This window comes from Pleurodeles waltl, chromosome 12 (assembly GCF_031143425.1).
Source record: "Pleurodeles waltl isolate 20211129_DDA chromosome 12, aPleWal1.hap1.20221129, whole genome shotgun sequence".
NCBI classification, from domain to species: domain Eukaryota; kingdom Metazoa; phylum Chordata; class Amphibia; order Caudata; family Salamandridae; genus Pleurodeles; species Pleurodeles waltl.
In genome coordinates this window covers 202,097,224-202,119,046 of record NC_090451.1, presented here as the reverse complement: position 1 = coordinate 202,119,046, position 21,823 = coordinate 202,097,224, and the positions used below count along the sequence as shown (strand labels likewise).

The following is a 21,823-nucleotide window of genomic DNA, read 5'->3' as shown; positions in this document are numbered from 1 at the left end:
CAATATAGCCACCTTTCTTTGCAAGGACACTCAAAAGCCTGCCATACATGGATTCTGTCAGTGTTTTGATCTGTTCACCATCAACATTGCGTGCAGCAGCAACCACAGCCTCCCAGACACTGTTCAGAGAGGTGTACTGTTTTCCCTCCTTGTAAATCTCACATTTGATGATGGACCACAGGTTCTCAATGGGGTTCAGATCAGGTGAACAAGGAGGCCATGTCATTAGATTTCCTTCTTTTATACCCTTTCTTGCCAGCCACGCTGTGGAGTACTTGGACGCGTGTGATGGAGCATTGTCCTGCATGAAAATCATGTTTTTCTTGAAGGATGCAGACTTCTTCCTGTACCACTGCTTGAAGAAGGTGTCTTCCAGGAACTGGCAGTAGGACTGGGAGTTGAGCTTGACTCCATCCTCAACCCGAAAAGGCCCCACAAGCTCATCTTTGATGATACCAGCCCAAACCAGTACTCCACCTCCACCTTGCTGGCGTCTGAGTCGGACTGGAGCTCTCTGCCCTTTACCAATCCAGCCACGGGCCCATCCATCTGGCCCATCAAGACTCACTCTCATTTCATCAGTCCATAAAACCTTAGAAAAATCAGTCTTGAGATATTTCTTGGCCCAGTCTTGACGTTTCAGCTTGTGTGTCTTGTTCAGTGGTGGTCGTCTTTCAGCCTTTCTTACCTTGGCCATGTCTCTGAGTATTGCACACCTTGTGCTTTTGGGCACTCCAGTGATGTTGCAGCTCTGAAATATAGCCAAACTGGTGGCAAGTGGCATCGTGGCAGCTGCACGCTTGACTTTTCTCAGTTCATGGGCAGTTATTTTGCGCCTTGGTTTTTCCACACGCTTCTTGCGACCCTGTTGACTATTTTGAATGAAACGCTTGATTGTTCGATGATCACGCTTCAGAAGCTTTGCAATTTTAAGAGTGCTGCATCCCTCTGCAAGATATCTCACTATTTTTGACTTTTCTGAGCCTGTCAAGTCCTTCTTTTGACCCATTTTGCCAAAGGAAAGGAAGTTGCCTAATAATTATGCACACCTGATATAGGGTGTTGATGTCATTAGACCACACCCCTTCTCATTACAGAGATGCACATCACCTAATATGCTTAATTGGTAGTAGGCTTTCGAGCCTATACAGCTTGGAGTAAGACAACATGCATAAAGAGGATGATGTGGTCAAAATACTCATTTGCCTAATAATTCTGCACTCCCTGTATAAAATATGGTGACAAATGAAAACATTTACACATGGGTAAATGTACAATATTAATGCCATGGCAAAAACAAGTTCTTGACATCTGAATACAGCTCTTTCTTGGTTATTGACTAAATGAAATGTATTTTACTGCAGCTCACTTTCGATAACCATTTACATCATCAGGTCTCTAAGGAGCCCCAAGCAGAATCTGGAAAAGACTAGTTAGAGGAAGAAAATATTGTCAAGTAGGGAAGATTACTATGCAGGCAAAGAGGTGAAGCACACACATTCCCATGTGACTTTCATATGGATTACAATTTAATACATTTCCACAAAGTCTTCCATGTATCCAGATCGTTTGACATTCATTCAAAAGATGCATTCACAGATATTAGTAATGTTTCAAAATGGAATCTGTAACTTATCCTAAACCATACATAAAACATTTTCCATGTCCAGGTAAGTCTTGTGAAGGGGATTCAGAGTGACACTTCAACAACATCTTTAGTTGCAACAACTTGCTTATGCAGTTATGATACTTTTGCTTCTCTTAGAATGTTGTGTAAAGAGCGTGCTGTGCTGAAGTGCAGAGCACATGGCACTGACAATGGAAGGTGAAGGCTGCACCTCGCCTGGATGTAGCTACACAGCTGATGCACTCTTCACTGTGGTTGATAGAGCTATATATAGTACACAACAAATTTGGGAGGCATCAAGAAAAAAAACACACATTATTTTTAGTTGTTAAGATGAATACATTTTTATCAATACGGAATTTCACAAGCTGAAAAGCACCACCCACCAAATTCACCAAAAAATAAGCAATGTAACAGGTAACCCTATATATTTTTGTGCCTATGTCAGACCATGATAACTCTCATGAACTAAAATTGCAAAATGGCATGTTGGTAATGGTCACTGAGGTCTCTGGTGAGATCAGTCTGCCAGACAGGTAGAGACAAATTCAAGTCCAATATCAGGCTTGATATTACTCACAATACATTACTGGTAAGGCAAACCAAAGATGAAGAGCCTTTTACAGTCTTCTCCAAACATGAATATGTAATTAAAGTGAAGATCAACTTACCAAATCCAGATCTTCTTTCAAACTGAAGGCCACAATTTTGTAGGTGGTGCACTCATTAGTTTTTCCAGTGATATAAATAGTTTGAGCTCAACGGATAATGAACAAGTGACAATCCACGAAGGTTTGAGTTAATTTTGGCACCAACAGCTAGAGAAGGTAGACCTCCAGGCCTCAATATCCCTTTAGGATGACTATTCTACATCAATAAACTATTTTTGTCAGCTTCTTAGAACCCTGAATTAGAAAACAACATGTGCTTCAGGAAGCAAATGCCTATTTTATTGTCTAACAAACAGGGGTAGCTGGGACCCGAACATATCTTCATAAAGATTGTGATGACCCTGATGGTTAAATGGTGGGCTAAAGCTAACTTCCCCAAGAACACAGACTGATTTTGAATACTGACGAATTTGAGAGTCTGTGAAGGACATGTTTCAATGTGTTATCATCGTAAAATGTAATGTACTTTAGGAACGGGCTCTTGTTGAAGGGCCCAGAATCCTTGGTTATTCTCCTGTGTTTATGAAAAATGTTTCATTTATTTTTTAATAAACATGATATAATTGAGTGAAAACTCTGGCCTAATCGTTGACGTGACAAAGTTGAATTCTGCACTACTGCCTTTAATAATCACGACTGCAGGTAAGGAAATGGGCAGGCTAGCTCCTGCAGTCAATATCTGTGGATCTTGGATCTCACTTTGCATTTGATCCTTAATTATTTAACTTTTCAGAATGGTTAACACAAAACCTTTATTTTTTCACTTTTCCGATGGCTTAAAATGCCCATTGGCTTTTACACCTTAGAATTTAACAAAAAGTTCTTCATCCTTTTCGCTCCAAATAAAAATGAAGAGCTTTCTTGGGATAGAGACAATATAACCGTTCCTCTTCCTCTGAAGTTTGAGGTGGTGCACACAAGGATGCCAAAGTTACAGATTGTCCCAAATGAAAGGGCGAAACTATTTTAGGAAGGAATGCTACTCTCGTTCTAAAGACCAACTTATCTGGTAAAAAGGAAACCTAAAGAGGAGCCAAAGACAAAGCCTGAAGACCACTTACTCACCTGGCAGACGTAATGGCCATAAGGAATACGTTTTTCAGAGTCAACAGATGCAAAGAACAACTTGCATAGGCACAAGTATTTTTACAGATGCCTTGTGAAGAGGTTTGACAGGTTTCCTCATTAGTTATAGTACTATGTTTAAGTTCTATGTAGTTGCTGGCACCCTTCTGGGTGGTGCTCTTCTTTTTGCTCCCTCTAAAAATATTTTAATTACAGGAGAAGGAAAGAGACTTCTTCCTATGTGGCCTCTTGTATGGGCCACAATGGCTGCTAAATGTACATTTAAGGAAGTAAATGTTAGTTTGCAATCTAGAAGATCAGTAACATATTTCAGTACTGTAATGTATTTTGTATTTAGATGTAGTAGGACTCACCTTTTGCACTAAAGAGTATATTTCCTATTTTTTCATAATATTTTCTTGGAGTTAGCCCTCCTCGTTTTCCTGAGAACCGCCACTGTTATCCCTGGTAGGTGTCGGTTGACAAATTCTAAGTCTTCAAGAGCCATGCTGCTAGACTTAAGGTTTCTGGTTAGTGAACTTGTCCCCTTTTTATTGACAGAAGGTTGTGATGCTTTGGCAATTTCTGGATGTTTTGTTTCTCTTACTTGAGAGTAACAGGTCTGTTTCACCTGAGGGCCAATATTAATAAGTGTCATCTTGTCCTGTTTACATTTTTTGATTACCGTGTTTATCAGGGGTATTGGGGGAGAAGTGTATGCTAAGATCCCTGACCAACTTATTGACAGGTCATTCCAAACTGATTGGTGGTTTTGGTGTCTGGATGCGAAGTATTGGCATTTTCCATTTGCTTGCGCTGCAGAGAGATTTATTTTTGGTGTACCACAACGTTTGAATATCTGTTTCAGTACTGATTAACTGAGTTCCCAAACGTGGGTAGTTGATGCCTGTCTGCTTTAACATTGTCCTTCCCTGGGAGATGAATTGCTGTCAGGTAATTTTCTCTCTGAATTGCCCACTCCCAGATTTGTTGTGCTAATTTTGACAGGACAAACAACTGAGTTCCCCCTTGTTCTGTTGAAATAAAACATTGTTGTAGTATTGTTTGTTTGTATTAGGAATGATTTCCTCCAGACGCTAGGAACACTACCTTTAGTTCCAGGACATTGATATGCTGTACTGCCTCTTGTTCTGTCCATACACCTCTTACATTGAGTGGTTCCACATGAGCTCCCCAACCAATATGTGGGGCATCTGTAGTAATGGTTACTGTAGAAGCTGGTTGTGCAAATGGCCTTCCTGCAGTTAACTGTGTTCTGCTCTACCATGCCATCTCCTCCAGAACTTTGCGTGTGACAACCACTAGATCCTCCCAACTCCCTGTTGCTTGTGACCACTGGTTTTGTAGCTGCTCAAACTGGTTTCATATGTAGCCTTGCATATGGAACAAGCGGGATGCATGAAGCCATCTTACCGAGGATTTTCTCCACAGTCCTCACAGTCAGACACTGACCCTTCTGGTAAAGACAAGTTTCTAATAGTATTGAGGCTACCCTCTTTTCACAGGGTTAAGCTTTTGCCTCTTTAGTTTATTCTTGCTCCTAGAAAGAAACTTTTCTTGCTCTGACAATGTTGATAATTTTTCTGTATTTATTGAAAATTCTAGATTGAACAGTGTAATTACTTTTTGAATATCTGTTTTCCATTTGCTTTGCTCTTAACAAACAATCGTCTAGGTAGGGGTAGAAATGAATTCGCTGTCGTCTTAGGTGTTTTGTAAACACTCTAGGTGCTGACTTTATTCCGAAAGGAAGTACTCTGAGTTGGTAATGTTTCTTGTTGACTCCATATCTCAGGAATCTTTTGTGATTGTGATTCATTGGAATATGCAAATATGCATCCTCGAGTCTATGGTTGCCATAAAATACCCATTTTGAATCTGTGGGATAACCTCTGGCAGTCATCTTTGAATTTCTGTGTTTTTATGAACTTGTTTATAACTCTTAAGTCCAGAATGGGTCATATAGTTCCCTCTGGGTTTGGTATAAGAAAATATGTTGAGTACTTTCCCTGACTGATTTCCTTTTTGGGCACTTTTTCTATTATTTCCTTTCCCAGCAACTCCTCTACTTCTTTAAGTAGATGTGATGTTTCTTCCTTTGTGAGAGGACCTTTTGCTGGGTGTGTTCTTTATCATTCTACACAATATCCATATTTGATATTTATGATCCAATTTTCTAATGTTATCCTCCTACACTCTTGAAGGAAGTTGTATACTTGCTGAATGTGAGAGGCTTTGATGCCAAGCAGCCACTTAGTGGTGGGTTCTGATCCTCCTCTAGGAGGCTGCTCTATTCACCTTGAACGTCCCCCGAAAGGAGTCACCCTTGATTATAAAATTGCCAGTGTTGAGGTGTTGCCTGGGACTGACTTGTTCCTTGAAACCGTGATGTGAGGTTGTACTTGAGAAATTCCTGCTTCCTGTTGGTCTTCTAACAGGAGTTGTTTCTTTTCGCAGGTGACCTCCGAACTGTAGAGCTCCCATAGATTTAAAAGGTATCGTTGTCCTTTTTCAGCTGCTGTAAGGTTTAATCTACAGCATTTCCAAAGAGATGTTTCACAGTTGAATGGTACGTTGATTATGTTTGCTTGGCTCTCCAGTTTGAAACCAGACAGCTTCAACCAAGCATTGCGTCAATATCATCCCCGCAATCATTTAACGGCTAGCTGTTTCTACCGCATCTAGAGTTGATTTGAGGCACGTGTTTTGCTATATTTTTTCTTTCCATTGCTAGTGTAGCAGATTATTTCGGTACCCCTCCGATAGGTGCTTTATAAGCTCAGCCATTTTGTCCCATTGATGATAGGCGTACCTACTTAGCAGCACATTGGAGTTTGTGACTCTCCATTGGCTTGCTGACCCTCTTTCAAATTTTGTACCAACAAAATCCATCCTCTTATTTTATTTATCAGGCAGTTGACCAGATGTTGCTGTTATATTTGCCCTTTTCCCTGGAGTGTGTGCATTGATTGAATCGGCTAGAACTGTTACTCTCATGTATATAGGATCCTTGGAGGAATGTCTATACTTTTTCTCAGCCTGAGGTATTACCACTCTACAAGTTCCTGGCTCCTTGAAAGTTTCTCTCACTAGTCCAAAATGCTTGGGAGTCTTGATAGAAACAGTTTTTTTTATTTGAGAGGGCAGTAATGTCTCAAGTAGGAAGCAGAACTGGGCCTTTTCCTTTTCTAATTGCACCCTATATTTCTCAGCCTTCTTCTTTAAAAGCTGACCAGACATATCAGTTTCATCTGGGGGCAAAGGTTACAAGGGGTACGAGTCCATTCCCTTTTCCGGGGAATCAGTCTTGATGTCTTACCATTGGCTATCTTTGTATTCAGATCCTTCCTGCAGCATTTCAATTGCTAAATTTTCAAGATCCTCTTCTTCAAAGAGAAACTCCTACTCCAATTCTTCTTTGTGGTTCAGGTATTGTTGGAGGTTTCTGTTCTTCGACTTCCCCCTTGTCACTCTCATCCTGTCTCGAGAGTTTATGTGGAATACGAAATTTGCAAAGGGATTAGTTGAAATGCCTCTTTCTGCAGGATTGCTGTCATTTCTGCTCCTAGCTGCTTCCTTTTCCTCTAAACGTCCTCAGCCCTTTCTCTGGCTTGAGTGCCGATGTCGACTTTCTTTTCGACGTCGACATTTCCTTCAACACCTTCTTAAGCATTTCTGCCTTTCTCTATCCCTCGACAGTGAAGCTTCTCCGCTTTAATCCCCCCTTCTCGATCATCTTTCAATAGCTTTTCAGGAATCCGGCCACCTGCGGTATCCCTAGCCTGGACTAGAGAGGTTCTTTTGGTTGTGACTTGTTGGTTGACTGCTTTTTTGACGCGAAGGCCCCCTTTTCATTTCTAGAGTCAGATAGCTTTGAGTCTCCCACAGTGTATTTTTTCAGGGATACCTTTTGTTTGCGCTATTTCCTTTCAATGTCGACGATGGATTACTCAACGTCAGAGTCGTCTTCGTCTGCTCCCTCAGAAACGTTTTCTTCTTCGTTGCTGGACAACCCCAAGTCCTTAAGGGATGGGGTTGGCTTTTACCCCTGCATGGTGTAGTAAGCCTGTCTCTGCTTATCTCTTGCCCTTAAAGTCTGCACAAGCCTTGATGTCTATGCTGTTGTGGTCGAGTGGTAGACACAGGTTACACTCCTGATGTTTATCTTTTTGGGGAAATCTATGGTGCCCCTTTGGGCAAAATTGGAACAGCGTTTTCTCCATATTAGTCGAAGCAGGGAGCCCCCTATCTGGGCATTCCCGACAACGATTTCAACATACCCATTGGCCACTCCTCTTCCGGTACCTCTTGTTGGTGGTTTCTTCTTTCTTCTACAAAAAACAACTTTTCCAATTTCTTTAGTTCGCAGTTTGGAGAGCCTCTGGAAATGCTTCAGGTCCCAATGGCAGAAAAAAAGAATCTGAAGAAGGCAACCAACAGCAAAGGCTTCCTGAGAGGGCATATGACGCCACAAGAAGATGGTCCAAGCCCCAAATGGTTAGAAGTCATCGATGTCCAACTACACACAAAAAAAGGGAAGAGAGGAACGACTACTACTACATTGGAGAATTCCGGGTCCAACAACTAGATGGCGGAATAATGCATAGCATGTGAATCCAGAAAAGATTCATGCTGCAAAACATCTGTTAAGGACTCATTAAATGGTAAGAAAGGAGCCTGCAACACTTGTGACAGATCTAAAATCTTAGTCAATTAAAGTAGTTTTAACCTCTTGTGTAAATAAAACAATGATGAGTCTCTGCTGCTCTCTGCATTACAGCTGGAAAGGATGTCGTCTCCTCAATAGCCATTACTGGTGCAGGGAATGATAAACCTATATGGGGAGAAGTGTCAAGGCCGCTAGCATCTTCTAAATCATGCAGAATATCAGCTTGAGAATATTCTGCATCAGAAAGATACTCTCCCTGTGAAAGAGAAAGTTCTGATCTAGCATATGCAACTGACATTTAAATCCGGCGGAACAACTGAATCTGCCAACTTTAATGCTGGCCCCAATGTTGTATGCAATCTCGCACGAGGAACCTATGGCATCAATTGTGGCACCAATGAAAATGAAGTTGAAAGTTCCATAACTGTTAATTCCAACGTCATCGGCCTCAAACCCGAAACAAGTGGCAACATCGGTGTTCAGGATGAATCCACTGACGTCTGACCACCTAGAGGATTTGTACAGCCCGAAGGCACACCAACAGAATCTGGATTAACACCAAACATCGATTCCATTGCTTTCTTAAGCTGTTGGATCTGATGCAGTGTTGCTACGTTTTTCTGCTGGGAGAGAAAAGACGTCAAAGGTGGATCCACTGAAGGAGGCCCAGCAGGAGAACAACTTCAAGCAGAAGGCCCATTTACCTTATGTGACTCCAAATAGCAGGAACCATGACAGAGGTGGAGAGCAGGAGAACCTTGCTTGGATTTCTTAAGACTTCTTATGACTCTTACTTGACTGCGACAAAGTCCTATCCATTGATTGACCTCACGATGGAGAATAAGGCAGGTCTCATGACTCAAACGAGATCAACGAACCATGGGCATCGAATGGGACGCAGTCTTCAATTTCTTGAATGCTGTTCTCGCGAGTTTTGTTTCCTGCTCGCCTTTTTGTTCATCTAGGCAAACGATGAGCACAACTTCGAGTTGTGGCAAGAACCCAAACACCAAAGACATCATCTGATTCTGTGACTGACATCTGTCTAATATACATCATCCATGGCTTAAACTGATGGCTTTGGTGACATCTTGCACACAAAAAAAAACAATTTCTAGAAAAATCTAACCATTAACAATTGAATGACAGTTTAAGGTCCTAATCTGCGTTAGTTGGCACGAAAAGAAAAGAACTGACACCAACGCAAGCAGGTGACTTATATGTAGGTAAGTTGACATCACAACCTCTCAAGAAGGAGTTGCACGCAGAACCTGGCATTGACACGGCGCCACCTGTTGACGCTGGAGGACATTGCTATAAAAAGGTTTCCAGACCCAGTCTGTCACCTGGAGGTAGTTAATAGGTAAGGAATCGGCAGTTAGAAGTCTCTATCAGAAATATAATTTACTACTTGCGTACCACTGTATTTGCCTTCAAACAATAGATATTTTCTCAATATTGCTTTCAGTCTGCATTGTTTCATACATTTGCATAACACATCTGAATCAATACAAATGAAGAAGTGAAAACGTGAGACCAATAGTAAAACATAATTCTATAATTTTCTTTTAACCTGCCAAGTGTTGCTTATTTATATTTGAAATTTTGTATAATGTGTACAAGGTCTACCCCACACTTATCACAGAATGTTTTACCATGTCACTCATTTACACCCTTGTTAAAAGTCACAGCACCTCAAGTGTCTAGGAGGACCTTAATGAATTGAAGCAATTGTTACAGCTTCATCTAATAAAGACCGAAAGGACATTTGTTCTAATGGCTATATTACAGAGTGTGGAATAAGACGTCCATTCCTGCTTCCATACCTGGACAGTGTGAGTGATCTGTGATCCTACCCATGCAAATACCTTCATCATCATGTGCCTCAGTTGTGCTCATGTATTAAAAAAAAAAAAAAAAAAAAACCTAGCTATGATTTAGATCACAAGGCACACTAAGATAAAATGATTTCATTATGTTGCAAGAGCATGGAAAAGGCTTAAGAGAAGACCTATTGTTTTAAATTATAAGGAAATCTCAATCTGTGGACAGAAGAAGATTATTGCAAACTTGGTCATTCTGTTACAGCCAGCCTGCAGTGATGGGCAATGTACTATCAACATAATTAGATAAGTACATGATCATCCTGTTCCTGAAGAAGCTGGCAAAATCTTATCAGGAATGCCAAAAATCATGTTTAGCTTCAGGGTACTACACTGAACAATTAATATTAATCTCTATCACATAACACTCTAATATTCATAGTCCTAGTCCTTACTTCATAACTTTGCGTTCAAGGCCGGGAAAAAGGATACCTGGCAGCCCTTTAATAAAAATGTAAACCATACATACTGCCCCACAGACTTGGATTGAAATATAAAAATAAACAAAAATGTGATTAAAATATAAAAAGCTCATTTATAAAACAAAAAAGAGCTTTAAAATGAGGAATGGCAATTAAAGATTGACGAACAAGACACTTCCTCTAATAATACAGAGATTGAATCTTAGTGGTAAGTTAAAAATCAAAATATAATGTATACAACATTTTCTCCAAAAGAGTTGAACTCTTTATTCCTAGTCAAATGCAAATACTCAGTAGGTGACTAAAACAAAGGCAAGCTACAAGCACAGAATTTAAACCAATAAGAAAAAAAAACACTGAAAGCCACAAAACCCACAATGGTCTACCAATTCATAATATCAATTATGTCAACCACACCTTTGCTAGGTTCTACTCATTATTTAGCTCCCTATTAATTAGAGAGAAAAATAGGAAGACCTTTCTAAATCATATCACCACACTTACCCAAAGAAGATAAAGTAATTCACAACCAAGGGAATGCATGCAAATGAAATTAGAAATAACATATATTCACTAAATCTTAATTTGTAAAGGAATAACAGCTAGGGCTCAAGTTTGTTTTCTGGATCAAAGTCTAATGATTAAAAAGAATTCATGGTCCCCAAAAACAGAGTGCCGGTGAGACCTACCTACAAACATCGAGAAATTAAGCACTCCGCTGACTTGATTAAGATACATTTCTGATCGAGTCTGACTTTCAAAGTAATTCTTCAAAGCTTTCCCAGATGAACTTTCTCAGTTCTTATGCAAAGTCTACAATCTTAACATGAACGAATAACCCTTCCCTCGTTTTATGAAACAATCTCAAATAAAAGAGAGAATTTTGAGAGACTTCTGGAGTCATTACAATGCTAGCGGTCCTGGGATCACCGGCCCTGCAGTGGCAGTCCCACTGCCACATTACAACAACGGCTGGCAGACCTGCCTAAAGACTGTCAGGAACATGGTTCCTTACATGGTGACAGCAGTCAGGGCGGCGCTGAACTCAGCGCCGCGTGGCTGATTTCCAAGCACTTTCCGCCAGCCTTTTTATGGCAGGGATCCAGTGATGAAAAGGCTGGCCGAAAGCCATTGCCGGAAGCCCCCCTGCCCAGCACTGACAGAATGCATATTGTCTTCACTGCAGACAGTGCACATTCCAAGGGTACTGGAGTGCTAGGATATTGGCCTCAGCTCCCTTAAAAGAGCCAAGGCCAATTTTCTAGCATTGTTCCCGCGGTCAGCCAGGCGGGAACATTGTAATACTCCCCGTGAGTTTGGCAGTCCTGTGGTGGGAATGTCAAACCCATAATGAGGCCCTTCGTTCTTAACTGATTAGCATACTCTCGAGCACATGGAGAAAAAGGTGAGCCTTTTAGAACGATTATGAAGAGTTCCATTATTGAGCAGATGATATCTAATTCGGTGTGCTGGCAGGAGCACCCACTCTCTATCCTCCTTAGGCACAAAGTAAGAAGGTAACTGTTGTTGGAATAGTATTCAGGAACAGAGCTAGTAAAAAGTTTGATAAAGTCGCCTGGCAGTGCAAGTGACTGCAAAGTGCTAGTGGACCCAATCGAGGATGAGCCTGAAGGCCATGCGTTAGAACAGCCAGATATCCCAGACAAACTCCAATGCACTTCTAGTGTATGTATTTGAAGATAAATCTTGGGACACTGTGTACTCTTTTGCCTACTATTAACTGTCTCCAGGATATGTTTAAAGACTTTGATTGTGACAGTAATGTTGAAAAGCATTTGCACAACCTTCAGATCCTCATCTTGGTAGCATTTTGCACTGAAGGTATTCCAAACTGTAGCAAGAGCAGGTCGTTTACAAGATGTGCACTAGGCTGAAAACAAAATCTTGCAGTGGGCGATTCATATGGAGTACAAGACCCCTCTCTTGAAGGAGAACAGCTGATAGAGTGGTGGATGCACTCACTTCTTTCTAGGTAACTTCTAAAAATGTGTGGAAACACAACATTCTTTTTGCAAGTTTGAGATTTGAAACATGTGCCTTGAGGGCATATGACGTACATTTCTGACCTTTGAGTCTTGTAGCGATTGGTCCTTGGGCTGGAATTCTCTTAAATGCTTTCTGCCTGGTAGATAATTCATGGTTAACCTGCTGCAGCCACAAACAACAACAAAGAGCTTTCCAATGCCAAGTGTATCTCTGACATCAAATGGACTCACAACTCAGAAGGATGAGCAGGCAAACATGTCAAAAGTGGTCGATTCTTTGACTTGGTGCCTCGCCTCCGATTTCCCTCTTTTTGAAGAGTCAGGGGCAGAGGAACATGCTCAGAAATGGAAGAAGTGTCTTCACTAGGCACATTTGAAGGCCACAGCCGTGGTACAGCTTTTATGCAGAATACCAGCAGGATCGTCAAGCTTACGGCGAAGCCCAATAACTTTCTTTGTCCAAGATATATCTTCTCACAATTTTTAGTAAAACGAAACATCTTAGCTAAGTGACTCGGGAAAACACCACAACACCAAATCAACACAAGATGCCTTTCAGATGTTTTCCTCTTGAATGAATGGCACTTTACAAAATGTGAAGGCATACTTTTTGTGGGCAGTCGGAGAGGAAAAAAAAAAGAGCTAAATGATGAATCCTTTAGTGACAAATGACTTTCGCTCACATGAGAGCGAAAGATTGGAGTGACAACAATACAGATTGAACACTTAAAATATTGGATTTGGCAAATGTATGCTTTAAGGGGGGAAGAGACCAGTACTTGTATATCTTACTCACAGGTACAATAAGAATTAACTGATTTTCATCTGCCACAAGTGTCTTACGGCACAATGAGACTACTTGCTTCATTAAAGGATCATTGTTCCATTTGATTGTTTTGACTGTTATACAATATTCTATTGCACTTCTTTTCTTTTCAAAATAAAGCGAATGGCTGGGATCAGCTCTTTTTTTTTTCCTTTTTTTTTTTAAACCTGGCCTACCTACTAATGGGGTTAAATATAAAATAATGTTTCTTGCATATAATGTAGTGTTTCTCTTTGTAATAATTTAATCAGATTGAAATCAAATGGTGGAGAACAACCTTACGAGTGACAGAAGCCAAAGAGGAAGTACACTGGTAGAAAGGGTGACAAGCTTTTAAAAAAAGCTTTATGTACTAGTGGATCATACAAATCATTATCCTAATACAGTCAAAATATTTTTTAAGAAGGAATACTAAAAAAAAAAAAAAAAAGAACAAAAAAAAAAGAAAAAAAAAAAAAACACCACACCACAGAAAGGGAAAGTCAAGGAGGTTGAATCTATAAAATAAACTGTATGGAAAATGTGAGTCCTTTATAGCTGCCCACTATTATATTTTTTGTTTGTTTTGGACTCTCAAACCTTTCCTACAAGCCAACAATATTCGCTGACATTCATGATAACATCTATCAGAAGCAACAATATGCTAATTTTACTTGCGCAAATTACTTTAAAAAACAATTAAATCAAGAAATCACTCGAAGCACTAATCTAGTGCTACACCTCACTTACAGGGTCCTCCCCGAGAAAGATGTGAAAATAAAGAAATACATTAAAATACAAACACCAGACCTCTACATACTGTCATATAGCATGGTAAAAAAACGTGTCAGTCTTTTGAGTAGTTGAGATACTGTAAGAGTCTTGTAATTACAGTTTCTGCTCAAAAGAACATTCAAAGTTAATTCTGCATTATCCATTAAAACATTCCCATACAGAAATTAAAATAAACTCTAGACTTCTTCTACTTCTTCCTATTGCCCGCATACATAATTTTCAGACTGACCTTCGAGGAGGGGTCTTTGGCTTGACTTCCTTCCTTCGTCCTTCTCTTGTATCGGCAGGCTGAGGGACTTCAGGGGCAGGTGGTTTTGGGGGTTTCACAACTGGTGCTGGGGCTGGCAATGTGGCAGGCAATGGAGCTGGCTTTTTCACAACTGGCTTATCTCTGTGCAGAAGAAGCAAAACAGAAACTGAAGACTGGAATACCCCCAGAACCCTCCTAATGTTTGGGGTGTTTTTGGTAACTAAATCTATTAACTATTTAACAAGACAGACCTGAATTTAAAAGAGCTTCAAATGGTTATGTCTCTGTAGAGACTATAAGTAAAGGTAGGTGTGACAACATGTTCAGAAATGTTTTGGCTCAACATACCACTTCACATACACTAACAGAGGATGCTTTACTTGAATAATTAGTGAAAGTTACAAAGTTTATGCTAACTGTTACAATATGCTTAAATGACATGTCCTTGAGAGGACTTTCGCTGTAATGCACCCAATCTTTTGAACACATTTGATGGCAACTTGTTCGGGCACATACCCCACTCAGAAACTGGCCGTTCTGTAAGTTTCATGTTTTGCACAAAACACTAAGTCCCAAATCTAAAAAAACAAAACCTGTGCTTAAGAAAATACACACATTCTGAACTACAGAATCGGAGATGCAAACCACAATGAAAAGACAGAAGAATAAGGGGTAAATATAGAGAAAGGGGTCTGCTTGGTAAACCTTAAGAGTCTGGGAATTCAAACAGCACATTGGTAGTTTGTTTACATTTTTGTTAAGGAAAGAGGCTAGTCGAATTCCTACACCTACATATCAGCCTCCCCTAGTCGAAGCTACACATCATACAATTAAACCAGTCATCAGCTTGGACCCAACAAGGTGGCTGGCTCCAACTAGGCTTGCTTTTGTAGAAGGATTGTTGTATTTGAGTCACAGGTCATTAGCCTATCCAATGGCAAAATAGCTAGCAACCATGGGTAAGTCTCTTAAATCACTGGGTGCCGGCAGCAATTCAAGTTGCTGAAAGGCATCTCCCACCCATTGTCATTGTTAGCCACATTAATAAGGCCCTCAGGTCAACTTGTGCTAAAAAAAAAAAAAAAAAAAAAAAAAAAAAAAAAAACTAAGAAGGAAGTAAAAATCAATATACCCTTGGATTGGCATAGTAAAGCCAATAATAAATATACTCTCACATTGAAAGTGTAGCCTTAAGACATCGCCGGGTCATGCCCACGCTGCTGGTATCACTAGCAAAACCAGTGTCTCTGCAGTCTTTACCTGGGTCCTAATTTAGGTTTCAGCCAGGGTCCTGGAACTCTGAATGCTGGGAAATATATGATATACATTCCCTTGAGCATCAAATTCCCCTGAGCCTCTGTCTCAATATGCTGTACGCCTCCCTCAAACAATGGGTTTTCCAAAACATGTACGCAGCGGCTGATCAATTACGCAGAATAATTAGCTTGGTTAAAGGCTCAAATATTTAGTGGGTCCTCTGCTGATGACTCCGCCCTTATTCCTCCTCAGGTAAATAAAACTAGTTCCACATGCAGAGTGAAAATGGAAAACAGCACAAGAAGCAGTAGTTAAATATTAGAAAAAGAAAAAACAAACTGAAAGAAGACAGACGTATCCTAGAATGAGCTATATTAAATGGACTGGATACAACTCAATCTTGCTTCGTATTGCTGATAGTTTCCTACCCTTTAGCAGCAGGAGTAGGAGCAGGAGCAGTTGCAGTAACAGCAGCAGCAGCAGCAGCAGCAGGGGCAGGGGCAGGGGCAGGGGCAGTTACAGCTGAGGTGGCAGGTGGGGCCACTGGTGGAGCAGGATTACTTTTAGGTTTAACAGGGGCTCTGTGTGGCGATGGCGATGGGGAAGGGGAAGCAGATGTGGAATAGGATCCAGACCTGAAATAAGAACAAATAGTCAGTCACGACTGTGTTGGCAAATGCATTTAGAGAACAAAGAAAAAACAGTATATTCCTTCTGAAAGTGATTTGATGCTTGTTGCTTTTTTTTTTTATCCCAGGACTCGCCTGAAACAGCGCATGCAGTCATTTACAAGACATTTTGTTTACTTACAAGGGACTTAGTGCCAGCCCATTGCTTACCATTGGTTGGCTTCAATCTTACTCATTTCCTTGTTTCTTTTTGGTCAGTGTGTGCAGCTTCACTTCCTCTTTATGTGTTTGCCCCTCCCCTGGAGCATCGCCAATCTACTGCTTCCTTGCCCTGTTTCCTTACACTACTTGTGCTTTGGGAGCTGTGCTTTTGTAGCTATTTTCAACTGTTAGGTGCAGCACTCTATGAAAGTTCATATGTTTGCAGGCTGTCTTCCCTCTTCAGCATTGCTGATTGTTTGCCCTGTCTCACCCAAGCCCCTCCCACGTTCTTGCTTGTTTGCCCCGTCCCACCCACATCCCTCCTGCATTACTGCATGCTTGCTCCCCTCCCCAGCCAGCCCCCGTTGTTGCTTGTTGACCAGTCCCTCCCACATCCCTCCTGACTTTTGCTTGCTTGCCCTGCACAATCTGGCACCCCCCCTCCCTTGCTAGGTTGTTTCTTCGCCCATCCCTCCTGCATGGTTGTTGCTTGTCCCATCCCTCCCTCCAGCATCCCACCTGCATTGTTGCTTGCTTGTTGCACCTGCGTTACTGCTTGCTTGCCCTCTCACAGCGACACCCCTCTTGCATTGTTGCTTGCTTGTCCTGTCCTACCTGCCACCCTCCTGCATTTCTGCATGCTTACTCCATCCCTCTCTGCCCCATCCTGCTTTGTTGCTCACCCCTTCCCACTTGGGCTTCGAGTGTTGCTGCTTGCCTCATTGTATTCACCTCCCATGCACTGCTGCCTGCCCGTCTTACTTACCCCTATGCATTGCTGTTTCCCCCATTACACTCACCCCAATTCGTTGCTGCTTGCCCCGTCCCAGTCACCCCCAAAGCACTGCTGCTTGCTCAATCCCACTTCTTCCCAGGCACTGCTGCTTGCCCCGCCCCACCTGCCTAACTCCTGTATTGTTGTTTGCCTGTCCAGTGTGTCTCGCCACTCTCCTGTGCTGTTGCCGCTTGCGTCATCCCTCCAAAATTACTGTTGCTTGCCTTGTCCATCTGCCTCATTGTTGCTGCTTGCCCCATCCCTCCAGCTGTATTGCCATTTGCCCAATCCCTTCTGACTACTTCTGTATTCTTGTTGCTTGCCCTGTTCTCCTCCTGCTCTCCTCCCCGTGTTGCTATTTCTTGCTTCATACTTCACGCCCCCTCATCCATTTTGTTTTTGTTTGCTCCATCCCTCCCACCCCCACCAGAGTTATTGTTTGCCCCCTCATGTCTCACCAGGAAATAAAGCAACAATGAGGCAAGCGTTGGGTGCAGCCATGTTGCACAACATGGCTAAAAGACAATGAGAAAGCTAGCAGCTATTGCATAGGCAAGAGCTGTTGGCTTTGCCAGTGTTTGTTGTAAATGAGCAGTGAATGTGACTGAAGACATTAGTTTCCTATCCAGGATTTTCATTTCAATTTTCCCTAACTCTGGACTCTTTTTGTCCTTAAGAAGGCCAAATGACAATGGGGTTTCAATAGACAATTGAAACATGTAAAGGTAATGAGGGCCAGAAAAAAAAAGTACACTGAAGTTTGAGGTGGCCAAACTCCGAAGAATGACCAGAACGATGAGACTCTTTGTAGGAAATTGACCCATTTACAAGCACAAGTGAAATCTTGATCTGAATCCTCAAAACACTAAGCAAATCCAGCCATTTCTGGAAAAAAAGCTGGTCACTGCTTCAAACTGAATTTTAGTGTTAAATGTGGAAGGACACTAGGATTACCATACTGTGTGTGCAACCAAACACATACACACAACATACACACTTACTTCAGAGCAATGTAGTGTGGTTGAAGACTTCAGTCATCTTGACAATGCCCAAGGTTGATAGGGTTAGCCCGTGGGAACCTTTAACCCATTAATTAGGGAGTCCCCAGGTGTTTTTCCCACCCACTAGCTTGTCCAAGGCATAAATGTTGCATCTCCAGCCACCCACTTCAGAACATACAGAGGCCTGATAAAGATCAGAAGAGGATTGAACCTGCTTGTCTTCAACCTGTCTCTCTTGTACCCATGACAAAGAGCTGTACACCAAGGGTTATAATGCTGACCTCTTGTTCAAGGTACAGGGATTCAACAAGATATAAGAGTCCTTTGCTGCAACTGCCCAGCAGATTAGTGGCAAATGGACCTGGACTGGAGTCTGCCTGATACCCTGGTAGTTTTTAAGTGCCCCCATGAGGTTGAAGGGGCTGTAGCAGTATGTTCCTGTGGTGGATTGAGAATTAAAGGACTGAAGTCTTTTAAGGTAAAATCTTAGACCAGAACAAACATGCTTAGAGTAACTGCCCCATGCTCCATTGCGGTCAGCGTCAAACTGTGCCTAGGTCCTGCTCTACTGCGACTATTAACTATCATTGGCACTTTGTACTTCTTGGTGCTATGTGTATTTAAAACTTTAAGAATGTTTATCTTCGGTTCGTCTTATTGGATTCGTCTGGTCATTTAGGGGTCATTTTGTTTACTAAATTTTACTCTACTTATTAAGTCATTTTGTTTTTTTATTGTTTAGTATTTCAACTTTATTACTGTTTTACTATTGTATAAATACTTTACACTTTGCCTCTGTGTTATGCTGGTCAGCTCTATGTTATAGCAACAAGGGTGCTGAGCTAAGGTTTATTTAGTGACTTTAGTGGTGTACCCCAACAAAGACTGTGATTATTACTTGAGGTGGGTACTTACCCCTATCAACTAATAACCTAATTTATTACAGCCCTGAAATATCTCTCACCGGAGCAACAGCCGCAGCAAACTGTTTTCTCTAAGCGGTTTGTAATGATAGTCTTGGAAATAAGAGAACATAGGCCTCACAAGCCATTTTAGACCAACCAATGAGAAAGCGGATGTATTAGATGGAAAAAATGGGGCTTTTGATGAATTGTGTAGTCAGAGTAAAGAACATTTGACTCTTACTACGTTTGCCTGCCTTCCCTTTTTGGTTTGCATTGGTGGTCCTCTGCTTTATTCTCCACTACTGTGCAGTAGTAGGCAAGAAGTACTACAGGTAGCAATTTCTTTGGCTTTATTTTCATTTCTAGTCTTACCCTTCCTTTTTACATTAGGAATATATATATATATATATATATATATATATATATATATATATATATATATATATATATATATATATATATATATATATAATATGTTACTTACCCAGAAGACATCTGTTCGTGGCATGTTGTGCTGTAGATTCACATGCTTTGCATAGACAGTAAAGCAGTCCCCTCCCAAATTAAGCAGTGGCTAGCCTGTAGGAGTTGTAGTAGTTTGAAATAGTGTTTTAAGCACTGCCTGTCCAACGTTTGCTTGTTGCCGAGATAACACATCCACACAGTAGTGCTTAGTAAATGTGTGTGGTGTAGACTGTTTGGCTGGTTTACATATGTCTGCTATTGGTATATTCGCTAAGAATACCATTGAAGCTCCTTTTTTATAGTGGAATGTGCTTTAGGAGTTTCTGGGAACTGCCTTTTAGCTTTAAGATAGCAATTATTGGATACACTTCACTATCCATCTGGCTAACCCATGTTTTGAAATAGGATTACCTTTGTGAGGTTACTGAAATGCCACAAAGAGTTGCTTGGTTTTCCTTAGATCTTTTGTTCTGTCTATATAGTACATGAGCTCCCTTAACATTAAAAGTGTGAAGAGATCTTTCAGCTACTGAATCTGGCTGTGGAAAGAAGACTGTCAATTCCACTGACTGATTGATATGAAAAGGTGAAACCACCTTTGGTAGGAAATTTGGGTTTGTTCTAAGAACTATTTTGTTTTTGTGAATTTGAAAGAAAGGTTCTTCCAGAGTGAATGCTTGAATTTAACTAACTCTTCTTAAAGAAGTGATTGCCACTAAGAAGGCAACCTTCCAAGATAAAAACTGAAGAGGGCAAGAGTGCATGGGTTTAAATGGTGGTCCCATAAGTCTTGTGAGAACAATGTTAAGATTCCACACAGGGGCTGGTAGAGCTCTTGGGTGGGTGGAATAACCCTTTTAAAAACATCCATAAATGCCTTTAAACAGGAATCCTAAACAGGGAAGTATTTTGTCTGTTTTGGAGGTAAGCAGCTATTGCTGTTAAATGGATCCTATCCCTGACAAATTGATCCATAGAGTTTTGCCCTTAGATTGAGGGTGTGGGTACCTGGATGCAAAATTTTGGCAGTTTGCGTTTTCTTTTGTGACGAAAAGATCTATGTCTGGGGTCCCCCACATTTGGATGTATTGTTGAATCACCTGGGGGTGGAATCTCCCATTTGTGTACTTGTTGCTGCGTCCTGCTTAAGAGGTCCGCCAATTGGTTGTGTAGTCCTGGAATATATTCATCCAGTAATTGAACGTGATTATGAATTACCCATTTCCAAATTGTCTGGGCTAAAAGGGACAGTTGAGATGAGTGCCCCTCCGCCCCCGTTTTTGCAGATAATATATTGTGGCCATATTGACTGTCCTCATTAAGACTGTCTTGTGTGTTATTTGTGTTCGAAAGGCTTTGAGCGCTAGGAATACTGCTAGTAATTCCAAGTGGTTTATATCATACATCTTTTTTAATTGAGTCCCATTTCCCCTGTATAGTGAGGTTGTTGAGATGGGCTCCCCAACCTATCATTGATGCATCTGTTGTGACTGTGGTCCGAGGCACAGGGTCCTGAAAGGGCTGCCCCTTTGATAGGCTGGTGTAGTTCCACCATAGCAGAGAGCTGAGAGTCTGGCGGTCCAACAACACTAGAACCTGGATGTGACCCTGTGTCTGAGACCATTGTTGAGAAAGACACTGCTGTAGTGGTCGCATGTGTAGTCCTGCATTGGGTACTATTGCTATGCATGAAGCCATCATTCCCAATAGTTTTATCACCAACTTTATTGTTTAAGTGTGGTTGCATTGTAGCTGAGTTATGAGATTGTGAAATGCTTGAATTCTGACTAGGTTTGGTTATGCTAATCCTGATTGTGTGTTGAAAATTGCTCCTAGATGCGGTTGTATCTGTGCTGGCTGCAGGTGAGATTGTTGATAATTGATTGTGAATCCTAGATTGTGTAGGATGTTTATGGTATATTAAGTATGTTGTTGACAGATTTGGATTGTACTGGCTTTTATGAGCCAGTCGTCCAGATATGGGAAGACATGTATGTGTTATCTTCTAAGGAATGCTGCAACTACTGCTAGATATTTGGTGAATACCCTTGGTGCTGTTGTTACCCCAAATGGTAGCACTTTGACTTGGTAGTGATTTCCTGCTATAACAAATCTTAGATATGTTCGATGTACTAGGTGTATGGGACTGTGGAAATAAGCATCTTTGAGATCTAATACTGTCATGTAATCCTGTTTTTGTAGTAGGGGAAAGAGATCTTGTAGAGTGACCATATGATAAGTGTTCTGAACGGGTGTACTGATTGAGGGGTCTGAGATCCAAGATTGGTCTGAGAGTACCATCTTTCTTTGGTATAAGGAAGTATAGTGAAAATACTCTGTCTCCTTGTTGGGATGTAGGTACCATCTCTATGGCAC

General features: G+C 41.2%; 1 protein-coding gene across 1 annotated transcript in view; it reads right to left on the bottom strand.

Annotated features, from left to right (window-relative positions):
• ZC3H18 (zinc finger CCCH-type containing 18) overlaps positions 1-21,823 on the bottom strand; it is a 529,487-nt gene that overhangs the window by 113,835 nt on the left and 393,829 nt on the right. The window contains exons 11-12 of the mRNA XM_069215853.1: positions 15,900-16,106; positions 14,194-14,355 (exon numbers count right to left, since the gene is read on the bottom strand). Of these exons, the coding sequence (XP_069071954.1) occupies positions 14,194-14,355; positions 15,900-16,106 (369 nt within the window). The remainder of the gene's footprint in view (positions 1-14,193; positions 14,356-15,899; positions 16,107-21,823) is intronic.